This window comes from Lygodium microphyllum, chromosome 1 (genome assembly GCF_053477565.2).
Source record: "Lygodium microphyllum isolate KBCC chromosome 1, Lygodium_microphyllum_v1.1.10, whole genome shotgun sequence".
NCBI classification, from domain to species: domain Eukaryota; kingdom Viridiplantae; phylum Streptophyta; class Polypodiopsida; order Schizaeales; family Lygodiaceae; genus Lygodium; species Lygodium microphyllum.
In genome coordinates, this window is record NC_141135.1 from 187,957,734 (window position 1) to 187,972,657 (window position 14,924).

The window sequence follows — 14,924 nt, forward strand, 5'->3', positions numbered from 1 at the left end:
AGATAGAGGTTTGTATAGAAAGTTGGCATTATACCCTTTTGGTTTCAAGTAGTGCAAAATCATGAATTTGAAACCAGGGCCATGATAGATGGTTTCAAATAAGATTTGTATGTTGAATGGAAGAAAAATGTGAATAAGTCAATATATTCATATGCACATGCCAATCTATTCTTGTTAGCCTCTACAAGAGCTCAACACAAAGGTGGGATTAGATGGAAAGATTAATTCTTTCAAGCTCTCTACTCTCTAAGTTCAAGCTATCTCTCACATAGCCTACTTACACTCAAGCTTTGAACAAAGTTATGCTCTTCCTAGTCAATTGTTTAGTGAATGTAAGCAAGCAAATGCAAGGCTTAGAGCCAATTGTAGCAAACTCACCAAACTTACTTTCTTCTACCTTAGAGCCAACTGTAGCACCAAACTAACCTTTCTTCTATTTTTTTTCTAATTTGTTGCATGGAGCTCTGATGGACTCACAATTCAATTGTAGCTCTCCCTTGTTTATTGTAGCCTTTCATTTTCAATCCATTTTCTACCATCACAAAAAGAAATGAGCAAGAATAATGGAAGGAAGAGGGGTGTGTGTGTGTGTGTTACTCAAGCAATGGCAATGGTCTCAAACTCTCCACATGGACAAAAAGGAGGAAGAAGGAGAAGAGGAGTGAGAGAATGGAGAGGGTAAGCCTCTTCTAAGCTCTCTCTTTCATTACTCTTACTCTTGTCGTCTCTCTCTCAAAAGCTATGGTGGAAGCAAGGAGGAAAAGGAGATAGAGAAGCAATGGCTCTCAACATACAAGAATGAGAGATTATGCTTAGTTTTGAACCTCAAATATGTATATCTTCATGATTGAGAACCCTCAAGCATATTCCTTTCTCTCATCATGTCCATTCATCTATTTATAATGCCTATAGGCCTTCATGGATTTTCTATATTTTTTAGTTGCTTCTATTGGACTTGTGGATCTAATTGGATTTAATTGGCTTGCCATGGACTGAAATATTTATAGTGGGCTTTCTTATGCATATATAAGACAGGTTCTCACCCATAGATTAAATACAAAATGCACAAGAGTTAGTTTGATGCTCAAATTTCACAAGAATACTTCTCACATATAGTGAGATTCAAAGAGTGATTACATGCATATGATTTTAAGAGACATAAGGGCTTCAAGTCATTGGAAAACTTATTCTATCAAAATTTTTGGCATTTGATAGTCTCCTTCTTCACGAATTGCGCTCTGTGTTGAGAGAGAGAGAGAGAGAGAGAGAGAGAGAGAGAGAGAGAGAGTGGTGTGGGCATGTGTGGCTAAAAGTTAAGTAGGACTTGAATTTTAAAATAACAATATTTGTATTTTGATGGATGTATAACATTATTTCAATGAGTAGCAGATGCATGGCGCACATGTACGTGCATGTACACACATACATGCATGTACACATGTACACACATAAAGCACACACATGCACACGAGTACAAATATGCACCTGGGTGTGTACACACACTTGTATCTATCTATGCACACATACATATACCCTTGCCACCTTGGGCCTTATGATGCGTGTCATTTGGCAACAACCTCTTTCAGACACCAAGGTTGTGTGCTTATGGATCCGGGTAAATTCTCTCCTAAAACCTCCCGATGGATAGATTGGATCATTGGACATCCCTAAGTAGCGCAGCTCCGACGACAATGATCTCAAGATGAGCTGCTGCGGCACTGCAGGGGGCCGCCATGCCGTCGGCCTTTCGTCTCTCGCAGACTGTGCTCCTCTTCAAGCCCGCTCGAGCGGCAGCCTGTTCTTTCCGACACCCCCTGTTCTTCGTTCGCCCCGCTGCAGCTTCGCCGCCCTGCAGGTCCTTCGCCGCCCGGGCGCACGCGGCACTCTCGGTCTCTGAGAGCCTCGGCAGTGCAAAGAAGAAAGGGAAGAGCAGCACATCCTCCTGGGTTGAGGCCAGCGAATTGTTTCTCTCGTCTGGGGGGCGGGGCCAGAAACCCCAGCAGGCTAGCAATGAGAAACCTGATTCGGAGGAAGAAGAGACAGAGACTCCTCATGCATCTGGCTATGGAAGAACGCGTGAAAGAAGTTTGCCTTCACTTGAGAGACATGGTCGCTCTAGAGATAGGGATGACAGGAAAGGCCCGTCTTATGGGACAAAGGGCAGGGCCATTGACAGAAAGACTAGTTACAGTGACAGATATACTAATGTGAAAGGTGAACACAAACGCCACTACAATGAGAGGGGTGAACAAAGAAATGACAGGGTTAAAGCTTTTCCACATCCAAGATATGATGACAAGAGATATAACCCTCAGATTAGGGCTAAATCAAGCCAGAGCTCAGCTTATGGCCGGAAAGGGAACACAGCACAAAGACATGAAGGTCATGGTTTAGAAGAAGAGGAAGAAGATGACAGCATCATGGCTCCTCGTCATGAGTGCCGGGAGCTGGCTTCCTCAATGTTGTCCATACCCAAGATCAAAGGGGAGGTTGTTTATGGAGTTGGTCCTGTCTATGCAGCTCTGCAGATCTCTCGCCGAGAGCTCTTTTGCTTGTATGTGCAGGAGAATATGTCCATGGATAGATGCAATGCCAGTAAGAAGAAGGACAAGAAAGCTTTGGAGTGGATCTTGAAGTCTGCAAGTGTTCGAGGTCTATCTGTGAAGGAGATTTCCAAGCATGATCTTAACATGCTTGCAGACAACAGGCCTCACCAGGGCCTTGTTTTGGATGCTTCGTCACTTGAGCTGGTTCATGCAAGTGAGCTTGATATGCCTGAAGAGGATAGTGGCAAGGTTCCTGTCTGGGTTGCCTTAGATGAAGTGACTGATCCGCAAAACTTTGGTGCCATATTGCGATCAGCTTACTTTTTGGGGGCATCAGGGGTGGTTGTTTGTGCGAAAAACTCTGCTCCTTTGAGTGCTGTTGTCAGCAAGGCAAGTGCAGGTGCACTGGAAGTAATGGAAATCCGATCATGTCGAAACATGGTAAAGTTCCTGGAGAGGTCAATATATAATGGATGGAGGGTTGTGGGTACTGCGGCTGCTGGGAAAGGCACTATACCCATTCAAGAACTGCCACGTGGGGTGCCTACTGTCCTTGTTCTTGGTGGGGAGGGCAAGGGTCTCAGGACCAATGTAAAAAGAGCCTGTGAGCATTTGGTAAGCATCCCTGGTATAGCTTTCAAAGAACACTCAAAAGTTGCAGAAGACCAGGGCCCTGTTGATGCTGAAGCAGCTGATACAGGTGTAGCACTTAGGAAGGATGTTGAGAATGATTTAGATGATGCAGAGAACTATGAGAATGAGGAGATGGAGGGTGTCTTCACAGGTGATCTAAAAGGGGAAGGAGAAGATTTTGTAGCTGTTGAAAGTCTAAATGTAAGTGTGGCAGCTGGTATTTTACTGCATGAGCTGGTGAATACTCAACCTGCTAATGGACCCTCCTTCCCTGGCTTGGGTGATTCCACGCAGGTTGGTGGCACATGAAAGCTATGTATTGTCTGCCCAAATATGTGAGATAACACTATCGATCAGTGTGCTGATTCACATACTGAAGGAGCACTGGAGCTGTTTTTAATGAACTTTGAAATTTGGACTCGGATCTAAAGACTTGGTCTGGGTCCACATACTTGGACTTTTGACATTCTTTGCTTCATGGGGCTTTGTGTATATCTCCTCTTTACATTTGAAGTTTATAAGAGATGCTGCTTGTCAGGATCAAATTTGTTGGTTGTATTTTGGTTACAGCCAGCTTTTTTGTATTTTGCTTCCTTTTTCAAGGATCAGCTGGTTGTTGCACAATATCTTGAGCTGTGTCTTGAGGTGATGTAGCAAGATTTATTAATTCTGCACATCTCTTTGTGATCTAATGCTTAGGTAGGTGCAGTGTTTAAAAGGTGGACGGAGTTTTCCCATTGTGAGGTCTTTTATAGAGCAGTGTTAGCTCTTTATCAGAATCTATCTGATTTGGTCGTTCAACTAATATCTATATTTAGAGTTACGTTACTGTTATTCTGATTGTTACATCAGGTTCCATCTCAAAAGGCAAAAAGCAAGGACAGTGCATGAGCAGGGCACTGTTGTGGGCAGCAGGTTATGACATGTTCAACCTCAACAGTAATTTTGGCAATCATCAGGATGGCAAACAAGGTTAACATTACAAGACATCATATGAATCAATTTGTGAATGGAACTGTAGCAGGAATTCAGAAAGCTCGTGCAAGATGAGGGCTACGTATAGTGAAAGGTTGTTGGAAACTGAATTTAAGATTCTGCAGAGCATGGGGTTACGGCAACAAAAGGTTTTAGGGTTCACAGTCCCGAGAATAGAGTAGGGACATGCAGTTGATCAGTAGTCATAATGATGGAACGAAGAGGGTAGAGCTGCCATGAGTCACCACCCAATCATGACACACCCAAGTATTAATCAATGTGTCTTAATAACTTAGGTTAATGCCTGACACATCACCCTAGTTTTAATGGCATAAACCCAATAACTTAGCAGTTTTAATGGCAATAACTTAGCAGTTTTTAACCTCAAAAGCCTAACCAGGGACCTTAGTAGTTATGCACAGTTTTGCCAGAAACCCAATTTAGGGGGAATTGCTGTTCGACTAAGTGACCTTAAAAACATTGGCTAGGTAACTTTATGCTAAACGAAGAGAGCTCTTGATGCTTGTAAGGATAGCAACAGCCTCTTGGTCGCAACTTGTGGCAGGTGAGGCTTGGTAGACTTCTTCCAAACCAGGAGCTTTTGTTTCTTGATTTGGAAGCACCCTTTCTTGAGAGCATCTTGTTGTAGTTGAGACTGGCAAGAGAACGTGAGATCATGAATTTGAAGACATTACTGCTGCTCAATGTAGCTGCATTCCTCTGTGAACAAATATACAATAGGAAGCTGGATCTCAATCAAATCTAGAAGACAGTGGGTAGACCATTAGCTTATTGCAAGGGGAATACCTTGTAGTTAACTTTGAAGGGGTGGAAATACCTGATGATGTTATGTAAAAGAGTGAACTTTTGCATTATCCCTACAATTCAAGAGAAGATGCAATGTTTCAATTTCTGTTTTGCACCCAGCATAATACCCATTGCCAAGACTTAATTTAGTAGCCCTCTTTTAGTCTACCTACTTTATGTAGAACTAGTTTGTAATCCCAATTTGTTTTTGATTTAGATAAACGGCAACCATTCTTTTTCTTGCAAGTTCCAAAAGTCTTCCTACACCTTGATCCCTTAAATAATTTATCGGTACTTTTGGGGGATGTGAAAATTGAAACAACAGAAGTCATGCCAGGCTTAATGCAGAGTAAAGTTGCCATTTCTTGATAGCTAGACATTCTTCATATTTATCCTACACCTTCTAAGGATCTTTGGCTAAGGAATGTTTACTTAGGATAAATTTAGTCTTATGAAAGGCCACATTAGTTGTTGGGAACAATTTCCACTTTTTAGGTTGTAATCTTGTACTTCCATCTGGAAGAGCATTGTATAGTCCTCATTGGGCAAAAAAATGCCCTCGGGAATCCACTTTGTTGACAATTTGTTTGCTAGTTTGTCTAGGTCAGGTAGACCTAAGCCCCCTTTGGCTTTGGCCAAGGTACATGTTGTACAAGTCACCTTTGGAACTTTTAATTTGGTCTCATTACCCTCCCCCCAAGAGTTTTTTTCTAAAGGCTTTCTACCTCTTTGAGGCCTACCTTGGAAGGTCCCTAATAGGAGAGGTATATATTATTCTTGCAATGTCTATGCTTCAAGACCATAGTTCTTATACAGAGGTTACTTTGAGATCCCTTTTGTTAGTCCAAAATTTTCCTTATCCTAGCCACTTCCTTTTCCATCTTTACTTTTGGGAGACCATAACACCTTACCCTCTTCTCTCTTAGTGTAGTGTTATTAGATCAATTAACTAGAAGGGGTTGGCGCTCGTGGTGCTAGTTTTTTGGAGTTTGACAATTGACCATGGGACAACTTAGATAATAGACATATTGTGAAAAGGCCATGATTGAAGATTCATCATTGTATACTATGCCATTTGGGTCATATGCAATTGGTTGAGTACCATTTGCTCGACTGAGTTAGGCAAGGAGATACCTTTGAGATTGCCTTGTTCAATCTAATTTTGAAACTATCATCCTAAGGCATTAGTTGCAATTGCAAACAAGAGAGAAGCAAGGGGACATCCTTGTCGTACAAATCTCCTAAGTGTGAATGGATTGGAGTGGCATCTAGTGACATCTTGGAGGAGGCATTGCCAAAGAGTACCCATACAAATTTAATAAGAATAAAATCCCAATCTAGCTTATCGTAGGCTTTGTCAAAGTGTATCTTAAAAAAGACAAAGTTCTGCTTAATATCTTGGGCATGCTCAAAACCTTCCCATAGTACTATGATGTAGTCTCTAAGATACATGTACCCTTTATAACACTTTTTGCTCTCACCTAATCGTTTAGATCATGCAGCTTAAGATTCTCCTAGTCAAAGTTTTTGCAAAGACCTTGTAGGTTGAGGAGAGACATGTAATGGATCTCCAATTGTTGAGGAGTCCCTAGAGTCCCTTTTGTGTACAAGTTCTATTGCCCTAGCATTAATGCTATGGGTAAGAGCCTCCTAATGAATTGGCCCTTTCCATACTTGAAGGAGAGGGGGGATAATTATGTTCTTGAAGGCTTGGTAAAATTCATTTGGCAGCCTGCATCCACCCTTGGAATTTTCCTTTTCTTGAGGGAGTCAATTGTGTCACCGAGTTCATAGTAAGATACATATTGGTCCAAAATTATTATAGTGACAGAAGGGACCACCTCTACAATGTTGGCTTTAGCCTTGGTTTTTTACTTACTATAAGTTTGGGGGACACACACACACACACACACACACACACACACACACACACACACACACACACACACACACACGCACACACGCACACACACACACACACACACACACACAAAGCCAAAATGGCCTATGAGACAAATAAATGAGTACACCCAACCATGTCATTTCGATTGGATAATAACAAAGCCCATTAGGGGAGGTAATCATCTCTGATGGTGAGTGATGATGGCTCGAATTTGTTCAAGAAGGTAAGGATGTTGGGCACGATGACAAGATGGTGGGTGCCATTTTGCATGGAGTGTGGTTGCCTTATCTCCTATGACCCCTCTTAACTTGTGGATGGTGTGGTGGTGTTGCTATAGTGGTAGCATCTATAATAGTAGCATGTAGTGAGCTAGCTATGGAGCTAGTATTGAAAAACTCTACAAGAACATGCTGGCTTGTTGACTTTACCTCTGTTTTTATATTGCTCCTTAGAAGCTTCTCTTTGTATGCCCAAATCTCTAGTAAGAAGTTCTAGGCATCTCTGGTCCTCGTACTCCATCACCCTATGGAGAGGCCCATACCCCTTCTGAAAAAGACGATGAAATCTCCCTTTGATCTCATGCCCTCTGCTGACACATGTAGGAAATGACGTTGATATTGTGTCATCTTCACATCGAGGGGCTCTACGGGATTCACCCATGTAAAATTTATATCAAGCTTCAACATATCTGCCTTGATAACTTGATTTTGTTGTGTATGCATGAGATCCATGGGCAATCCAAACTGTATTGGAGTGGTGGGAGTGTATCCATCTCTAATCCATGTGTCTGGAACCACGATTGCATGTATGCATACCAACACTTTGTATCCCCACTCTCTCCTAATTGTTTGGAGAAAGCCAATGCCAATTGCAGATATTTATATCTAGGGACCCCCCACATTCTCTGTAAGCAAGTTATGGCTTGAAATAATGCTTCCATAACCACAAGTCTTGCTCCAATCTTTGCTCTAATAATCTCATGAGGTACTAATGGTTTGCTTTGTATCATCCAAGCAATCATCATCATTCATAGCCTCTCAATACTCTTCCAAGTCCTTTTGCAAAGATCTAGTCCCCATATTGGGGATCCATATAGAAAGGTTGGGGTAAACAATGTATCAAATAGCCATAATTTAGTCCAGGGTTCCTAGAATTGAGCATATGTACATTTTTCCTCAAGTGCTCCAAGTGCTGCATAACCTCTATCCAACTAGCACGACTGCATCTCACAATGAAAAGGTAAGTCCTCTCTATAGTGACTCCTAGATATAGGATCTAGTCTATTCAGCCATATCCTTGCCAATAGTAAATGATGTCCTGCTCAGGTCTCTCAAGCTTGTGTGGTATTAAACATCATCATCTTGATCTTCCGAAGGTTCACTATCAATCCTCTATTTATGTAGAATGCTTGCAATGCATCCATGTGTCTTTGTGAGCCCTCAGGTGAATTCTCAATCAATACCACATCATCCGCATACAAGAAGATGGGTATTAATATGCTAGCTATGCTCGCACTTGCTCCTCCTAATCTATCCACCTAATTTGAGAGCTCATCAACATGAATACATGCTCCTTCTAATCTATCCACATAATCTTAGAGCTTGCACATGCTTCTCCTAATCTATCCACATAATCTAAGAGCTCATCAACATAAGCACCAAAGAGAGTAGGTGAAAGTAGGCATCATTGCTTCGTTATGATAGTATTTTCAATCATATAAAAAAGCCCTCATGGAGCATAAGTCCCCCATTGTACATATTTTGGATATTTTGTAGTCTTTGCATGACCCTAGCTTGAAGCACATTGTCAAATGCTTTGCAAAAATCCACAAAGCAGCAATTGCATGAGCTTGTCTCTGAGCATAGTGTTGAATGCTTTGTGAAAATCCACAAAGTAGCAATGAATCCTCTTCCCATGTGCCCTATCTTCCTCTATGTAGCGATGAGGGTCAATATATGAACAAGCATCATGAACCCTCTCCTGAAGCTTGCCTACCCCTATGCTCTATACGCATGTATCTCTGGCCATGTGCTAAGATCATGATCTAAAATGCAACCATAGAGAGAGAGAGAGAGAGAGAGAGAGAGAGAGAGAGAGAGAGAGAGAGAGAGAGAGAGAGAGAGAGAGAGAGAGAGAGAGAGAGAGAGAGAGAGAGAGAGAGAGAGAGAGAGAGAGAGAGAGAGAGAGAGAGAGAGAGAGAGAGAGAGAGAGAGAGAGAGAGAGAGAGAGAGAGAGAGAGAGAGAGAGAGAGAGAGAGCACAAGATTTTGACATAAAAGTTATGTGTCAATTTAACATTTTGATTGTGGTTTTATACCATAGTGCCATTCTCCTTGATCAATAGGAAAGTAATTCTCTATCCTTCTATTACTTGAGAAGGTTGAACATGGCTTAATGTGTTTGTCTACCTTCAAAACCCACTATTCTTTGGTGAATAGGTTGAGTTATTGAGCTTCGATTAACCCTCCTTTTTTCAGTTTCAATCAGGCTTGGAGGAGTACTAATTGGGCTTCAAACTTTCTTGCATTAACTTTGTAAGCCAATTGAGTACAATGGGGACACTTATCTACTCTTCTTTCCTTTCTTCCTTTGACTGCTCTACTCTTTACATTTCTAATTAGACCTTGAGTTGTTTAACAATTTTCAATGTTGTGAGTGTAAGGGGTCTCTAGCCTAGCCTTTGTGAGTGGATTTCCCTTGTGATTGGTTGACCATGTACCATTCGAGTCATAACCACTATCTATTAAATTATGCAAAACATTGAAGTTGTGAGGATTTCTCTTTACATATAGTAACTAAACCTTCCAATAACCTATCCTTAATGTCTTCTACCATACTAAATTCCCCCAACAAAATTAGGGGACAATGGACTTTGAGAGAGTCTTGGATCCTAATTTTTTTTGCATTTGGAAAATTAGCATGAGTATAACTAATGACAGACTCTTCTTCACCTTTAGAACATGTAATAGTCCACATAATTGTATTATGGACCCTAATAACAACACATTCAATTCTAGGTAAATGGACTATGTGATCCCAAGTATAATTAGCAAAACAGTATTCAAACCTTTTGTTCATTGGGAATAAAAAAACTTTACTTCCTAAAAAACATGATGCCAATAGTGTTATATTCGGCCTCTCAAACATCCCTTAATCACCTTAGCTCTAGAGGGGTCATGAGCCCTTTAGTATTGTAGGAGAGAATATGTAGAGATTTAATAATTTTCTTGGCTTGTTGGTTTTCCCCTTTAAGACAATCGCCTTGCTCTGAAGGATGGAGGATTCAACTTAAAGAATCTTCTTTTAAGATCATTGATATTATAGCTATTAGGTGGGGATTTCTTGTCCCTTTTGGGTCTTCTTAGGAGGTCTTTCTCTTCAACCTAGGCTCATTAAATTTTTGAGAAGAAGGGTCATATTCAATTGTCTCTTTATCCAAGTCCATTATGAAATCATTGTCAACAAACTAACAACTATCTACATATTCTTCATCCCTCTCCTTAGGGACTTGGATGTGATGGGAGTTCATATTTTGATTGACCTCCTTATTTTATGATTTTGGGCAAGTTTGAGGTTGGGTCTTTTCTTTGTAAATAATTAATTTGGGGCATGAAAGGTCCATTTGGGGGGGGGGGGATATTGATTTTTGGACTGGCCCTTTGCTTTTACTCTGATTGTAATTGTAATGTTGTCATGCCATTGCGTGGACATAGTGTGAAAAAAACCCAGAGTGCATCATCATCTGACTTTCTTATTGATCTAGAGAGTCAGTGCTATATTAGTCATTAGTGTCAGTGTCCATAGTATGGATAGTTCCAAAATACGAGCTTTTGGATAATTTTAGCCTATTTTTGATATTATTTCTTGTAAATATCCAAAAAAGGTATAGAAAAACTTCCAAAATAGGGTGACATGCAAAAAACAAGTTTCTTTTTCAACTAGTTTGGAAGATCTCATGCAAAATAAAGGGCTTTCAAAATTGCGCAGCGCACACAATCGCAATTTTCAGGTAGTAACTAGCACTCTGGACATGGAGAACAAGAAGGAGCGGTTTGGGAGAATTCTGATTAGGTGTCCAGAGGTTCTACCCCCTTCAGAGCCAATGGAACCATCAGATTTGTGGTCCCAATAGTAGATAATAGGCTAATGTTTGGTGCGTGCTTTTGATCTACTAGGGAGCTCTAGGAGATCTAATGCTTGGATATTTCTTTCGAGTAGAGTCCCAGACAAGGATTTTGTTTATCTTCTCACGTTCTATCAATACATAGTGCTTTGATTCATTGAGCTTTGTCTTTAACTTGTGTACCCCCTGTCTATTCTTTTTCTTCTCTTCTATCTTCTATTCTCTACTTCCTTCTCTCTCCGATCCCCGATGGATATGACCTTTCGACTAAAACCCCTCCAACATTGGTGAAACCAACGTGAAATGTCGTTAGAAGGAAAGGCAGGATGGGAGAACCTTCAAACACAATTTCTAGTGATGTCTTGTGGCAATTAGTGTAGAATATGCTTATGCATGTACAACAACAACAACAACAACAACAACAACAACAACAACAACAACAACAACAACAGGTGATGTAGGCTTTTTCTCAACAGAAACTGTTGTGATGAATGCTTTGCAAGCAGTAGAGTGTGAGATGAAGTTATTTAATGGCAGGAATGTATCTGCATATTTACATACCTATGCTCAAAAGATGGAATTCTTTGGGGTGGCTCAACTTGCATGGAGCCAATATTTTGTACGGATCACTATACATGAATTGAAAGCCAAAGTTATTGAATTATACATGTAGGATGTCGATTTGGTAGCTTTCAAAAAGACACTCAAGGAAGAATTTTACATTGGAGACACCAGTTTGATTACCCGCAAGACTTTCCAGGAGTGGGTTCTACAACCCAATAAGGTCTTGTGGCTACAGAGTTATTAAGAGAATTTGAAAGTCGATTTGAGCAATTAAATCTTTCAGAACATCAAGCTCTTGCAAGTCAAAAAATTGAATTGTTTTGACAAGCAGTAGATCTTGAGCTTCAAGAGAAGCTTGATGACTTATTAGAGGATCAAACTACAGAGACAAGGCTTAAAACAGAGTGAAGGCATGTTAAGGAAGTTGCTATTGGACTGGTGAAAAAGCATAGAAGAAGAGAAAGATTGCATGTATCTAGCTTGCCCATTGTTATGGGCAAAACAATTGATGTATCCAGTAAGCCACTCACTTTTGTGGCTAACCCTATGGCTGCATCTACTGTTCCCACTATTGGGGAAGATGTATTAGATGAATTGGTAAAAGGCATGTGGGATCTTCAGTTGAAGGTTGCAAAATTGGATGAGAGAGGACATGAGAAAAGGGGATTGTGCAACATGAAAGGAAGGATTGTGCTACTTATTATCAGGAGGTCTTGGCAACCAGACAACTCATCTTTTGGAAAGATGGCAAGATCCATGCACAAAATATAGGATTGCCTCTTGCTTTGAATTTTGGAAAAGGAGGTATGCAAAAGTTGTTGGAAGACTTGGCCATCCGAAATGCTCATGTAGCTATAGGTGCTTCTACTTTTGGTGTACAATTGGATAGAATGCCTAGCCAAGTGATCATTGGTTCAAAGCCTACAATATGGACACATGCTTTGCATGAAATTGAAAAGAGGAAAGCTACTAATAGTGAAATGTCTCATGCATGGCAGACATTCGTGACATAACTAGTTGGGAATCATTGGTAGATGCATATTCAGTGGATGCATATTTAGCAAAAAGGCAAAACACGGATGTACTTATGGAAGAGAAACATAAGAGAGATGAAGATAATGTAGGGATATCTAAGAGAGTAACAAGAAGAAGTGTGAATCCACCTAAAGCTACAAATTAGTCACCTCCCGAGCATGTTATGGAAGTGGTTGGGTAGGAGAAACAATAAGATAGCAAGCAAGAGGTAAAAAAGAAGAGTAAACAACCAAGATTTAAGTTGCCGTTTGATATTGAGATAGCCACGGATGCCTTGGAAGATCCTATAGTGGAAGAGTCAGCCATTGCATATGTAGATTTTCTTAATGCATCTGAAGAGGTTTACAAAGCTCATGTCTTACTTGATGCAAGGACTTAGAGATTGGTGAAGTGTTGGACGCATATGATTTGCAAAATACAATTATCGCTTCTAAGATAGTTCATGAGGTCGAGGATATGCCTTTAGAGGATGTTAGATGTAATGCTCCACAATTGGAAATTATTTCTGATGCTTTGTTAAAGGCCTTGATAGGCAATTCAAAGATACTTCAAGATATAGACTACTTCAGTATTTTCGCTGATAGTCATCATGTGTTGGATACAAGTGAGGCTTAGTTTATATTTGATGTGGTACACCATTGTCAGTATAAGCAAATTTCTATGTGCTGGACTTTGAAAGGCTAGGTATGTTACTACGTATTTGTTGATGGGTGCATTGATAGCATGTATATGGAGAATCAACAACCTCTAGTGTATGATGCACACCCAAGGCCTTATGACCCTAGAGGGGGTACTAGGTGTTGTTCAAGAGTTGTGCAAATGCAAATCATTTTGATCTATGATCCAAGGGGATGCCTTCTTATGTGCATGATGAGCGACAAGTTGATGCTATGGGTATTTGACCCGAGTGGTGCCTTGGTGGCACATATCGGAGAACGTGTAGATTCGGAGGGGGTGGATGTTGTGCCACTATGTGGACATAGTGTAAAAAAATCTAGAGTGCATCATTATCCGGATTTCTTATTGATCTAGAGAGTCAATGCCATATTAGTCATTAGTGTCAGTGTCCATGGTATGGATAGTTCCAAAATATGGTATTTTTGGATAATTTTAGCATATTTTTAATAATTTAGATATTATTTCTTGTAAATATTGAAAAAAGGCATAGAAAACTTCTAGAATAGGGTGACATGCAAAAAGCAAGTTGCTTTTTTAGCTAGTTTGGAAGATCTCATGCAAAAAGAAGGGCTTTCAAAATTGCACGACGGTGAATGATTGTAGTTTTCAGGCAGTAAATAGTACTTTGGAGATAGAGAAAAGAAGGAGCAATCTGGGAGAATTCTGACTAGGGATCCTGATGTTTTACCCCCCTTTTGGAGTCAACGAAACTATGAAATTTGTGATTTGAGCAGCAGAGAAGAAGCTAATGTTTGGTGCATATGGTCTACTAGGAAGCTCTAGGAGATCTAATGCTTGGAGATTGCTTTTGTGTAGTCCTAGACAAGGATTTTGTTTATCTTCTCAGGTCCTATCAATACATAGTGCTTTGATTCATTGAGCTTTGTCTTTATCTTGTGTACCTCTTGTGTATTCTTTTTCTTCTCTTGTATCTTCTATTCTCTACTTCCTTCTCTCTCTGATCCTTGATGGATACGACCTTTCGACTAAAACCCCTCCAACAACATGCCTATTAAACATTTCCTTGATGGCACGATTTCGATAGCCCATCAAGACACACATTAAGAGATAGATCTAGGCGATGCCATCTAGAATTTCCTTGGAATATCATGGACTTTGTTGCGTAAGATGGCTTGAGTCTACCTCATAGGGGAAGCTCTAACCTATTCCCATGAGGATCAACCTGAAAATAAGGTTCCTAATTACTCCTAAATTGACTTAATAGTTTATCTAGCATTGGTCATGGGTAGTTGCTTGCACAAGTCAATCTGAACTGAGGCAGACCTATGTCACACTTGGTTCAAAGAGGGTGAGAAATGAGGGGGAGCTAATGCATTGATCCCTTTGCCCAAGAAGGCAAAGTATCACCATGGCCCCCCTAAAATGACATGAAGTTGGGATCTATAGCAATTTTCCTATGACGGACAACAATTTTAGCCCTTCCTATTTACACCTATTCTATCATTCCGAGGGAAACCTCTTAGCTTACTGAGACTACTCTTTCATAGGATGGATTTATCACGAATCTATCCTCTTGCTTTCATTTTATGATCGAGTTTCTTAATTATCTAATTACTTAGTACATTTAATTTAACATTTGAAAATAGGTCCCTTAATTAGCACGTTAGGTATAAGGTTCATTTACGTAATTTAGACACAAA

General features: G+C 40.3%; 1 protein-coding gene across 1 annotated transcript; it reads left to right on the top strand.

Moving 5' to 3' along the window:
- Positions 1 to 1,573: 1,573 nt before the first annotated feature.
- On the top strand, positions 1,574 to 3,600 carry LOC148042089 (uncharacterized). The gene has a single exon (XM_087685410.1). It carries the CDS (start codon positions 1,734 to 1,736, stop codon positions 3,486 to 3,488), a length of 1,755 nt encoding a protein of 584 aa, XP_087541536.1. The 5' UTR covers positions 1,574 to 1,733; the 3' UTR covers positions 3,489 to 3,600.
- The last annotated feature ends 11,324 nt before the right edge of the window (positions 3,601 to 14,924 follow it).

Coding starts and splice junctions, on each gene's coding strand:
- LOC148042089 (XM_087685410.1), top strand. CDS start 1,734: ATGCCGTCGGCCTTTCGTCTCTCGCAGACTGTGCTCCTCTTCAAGCCC.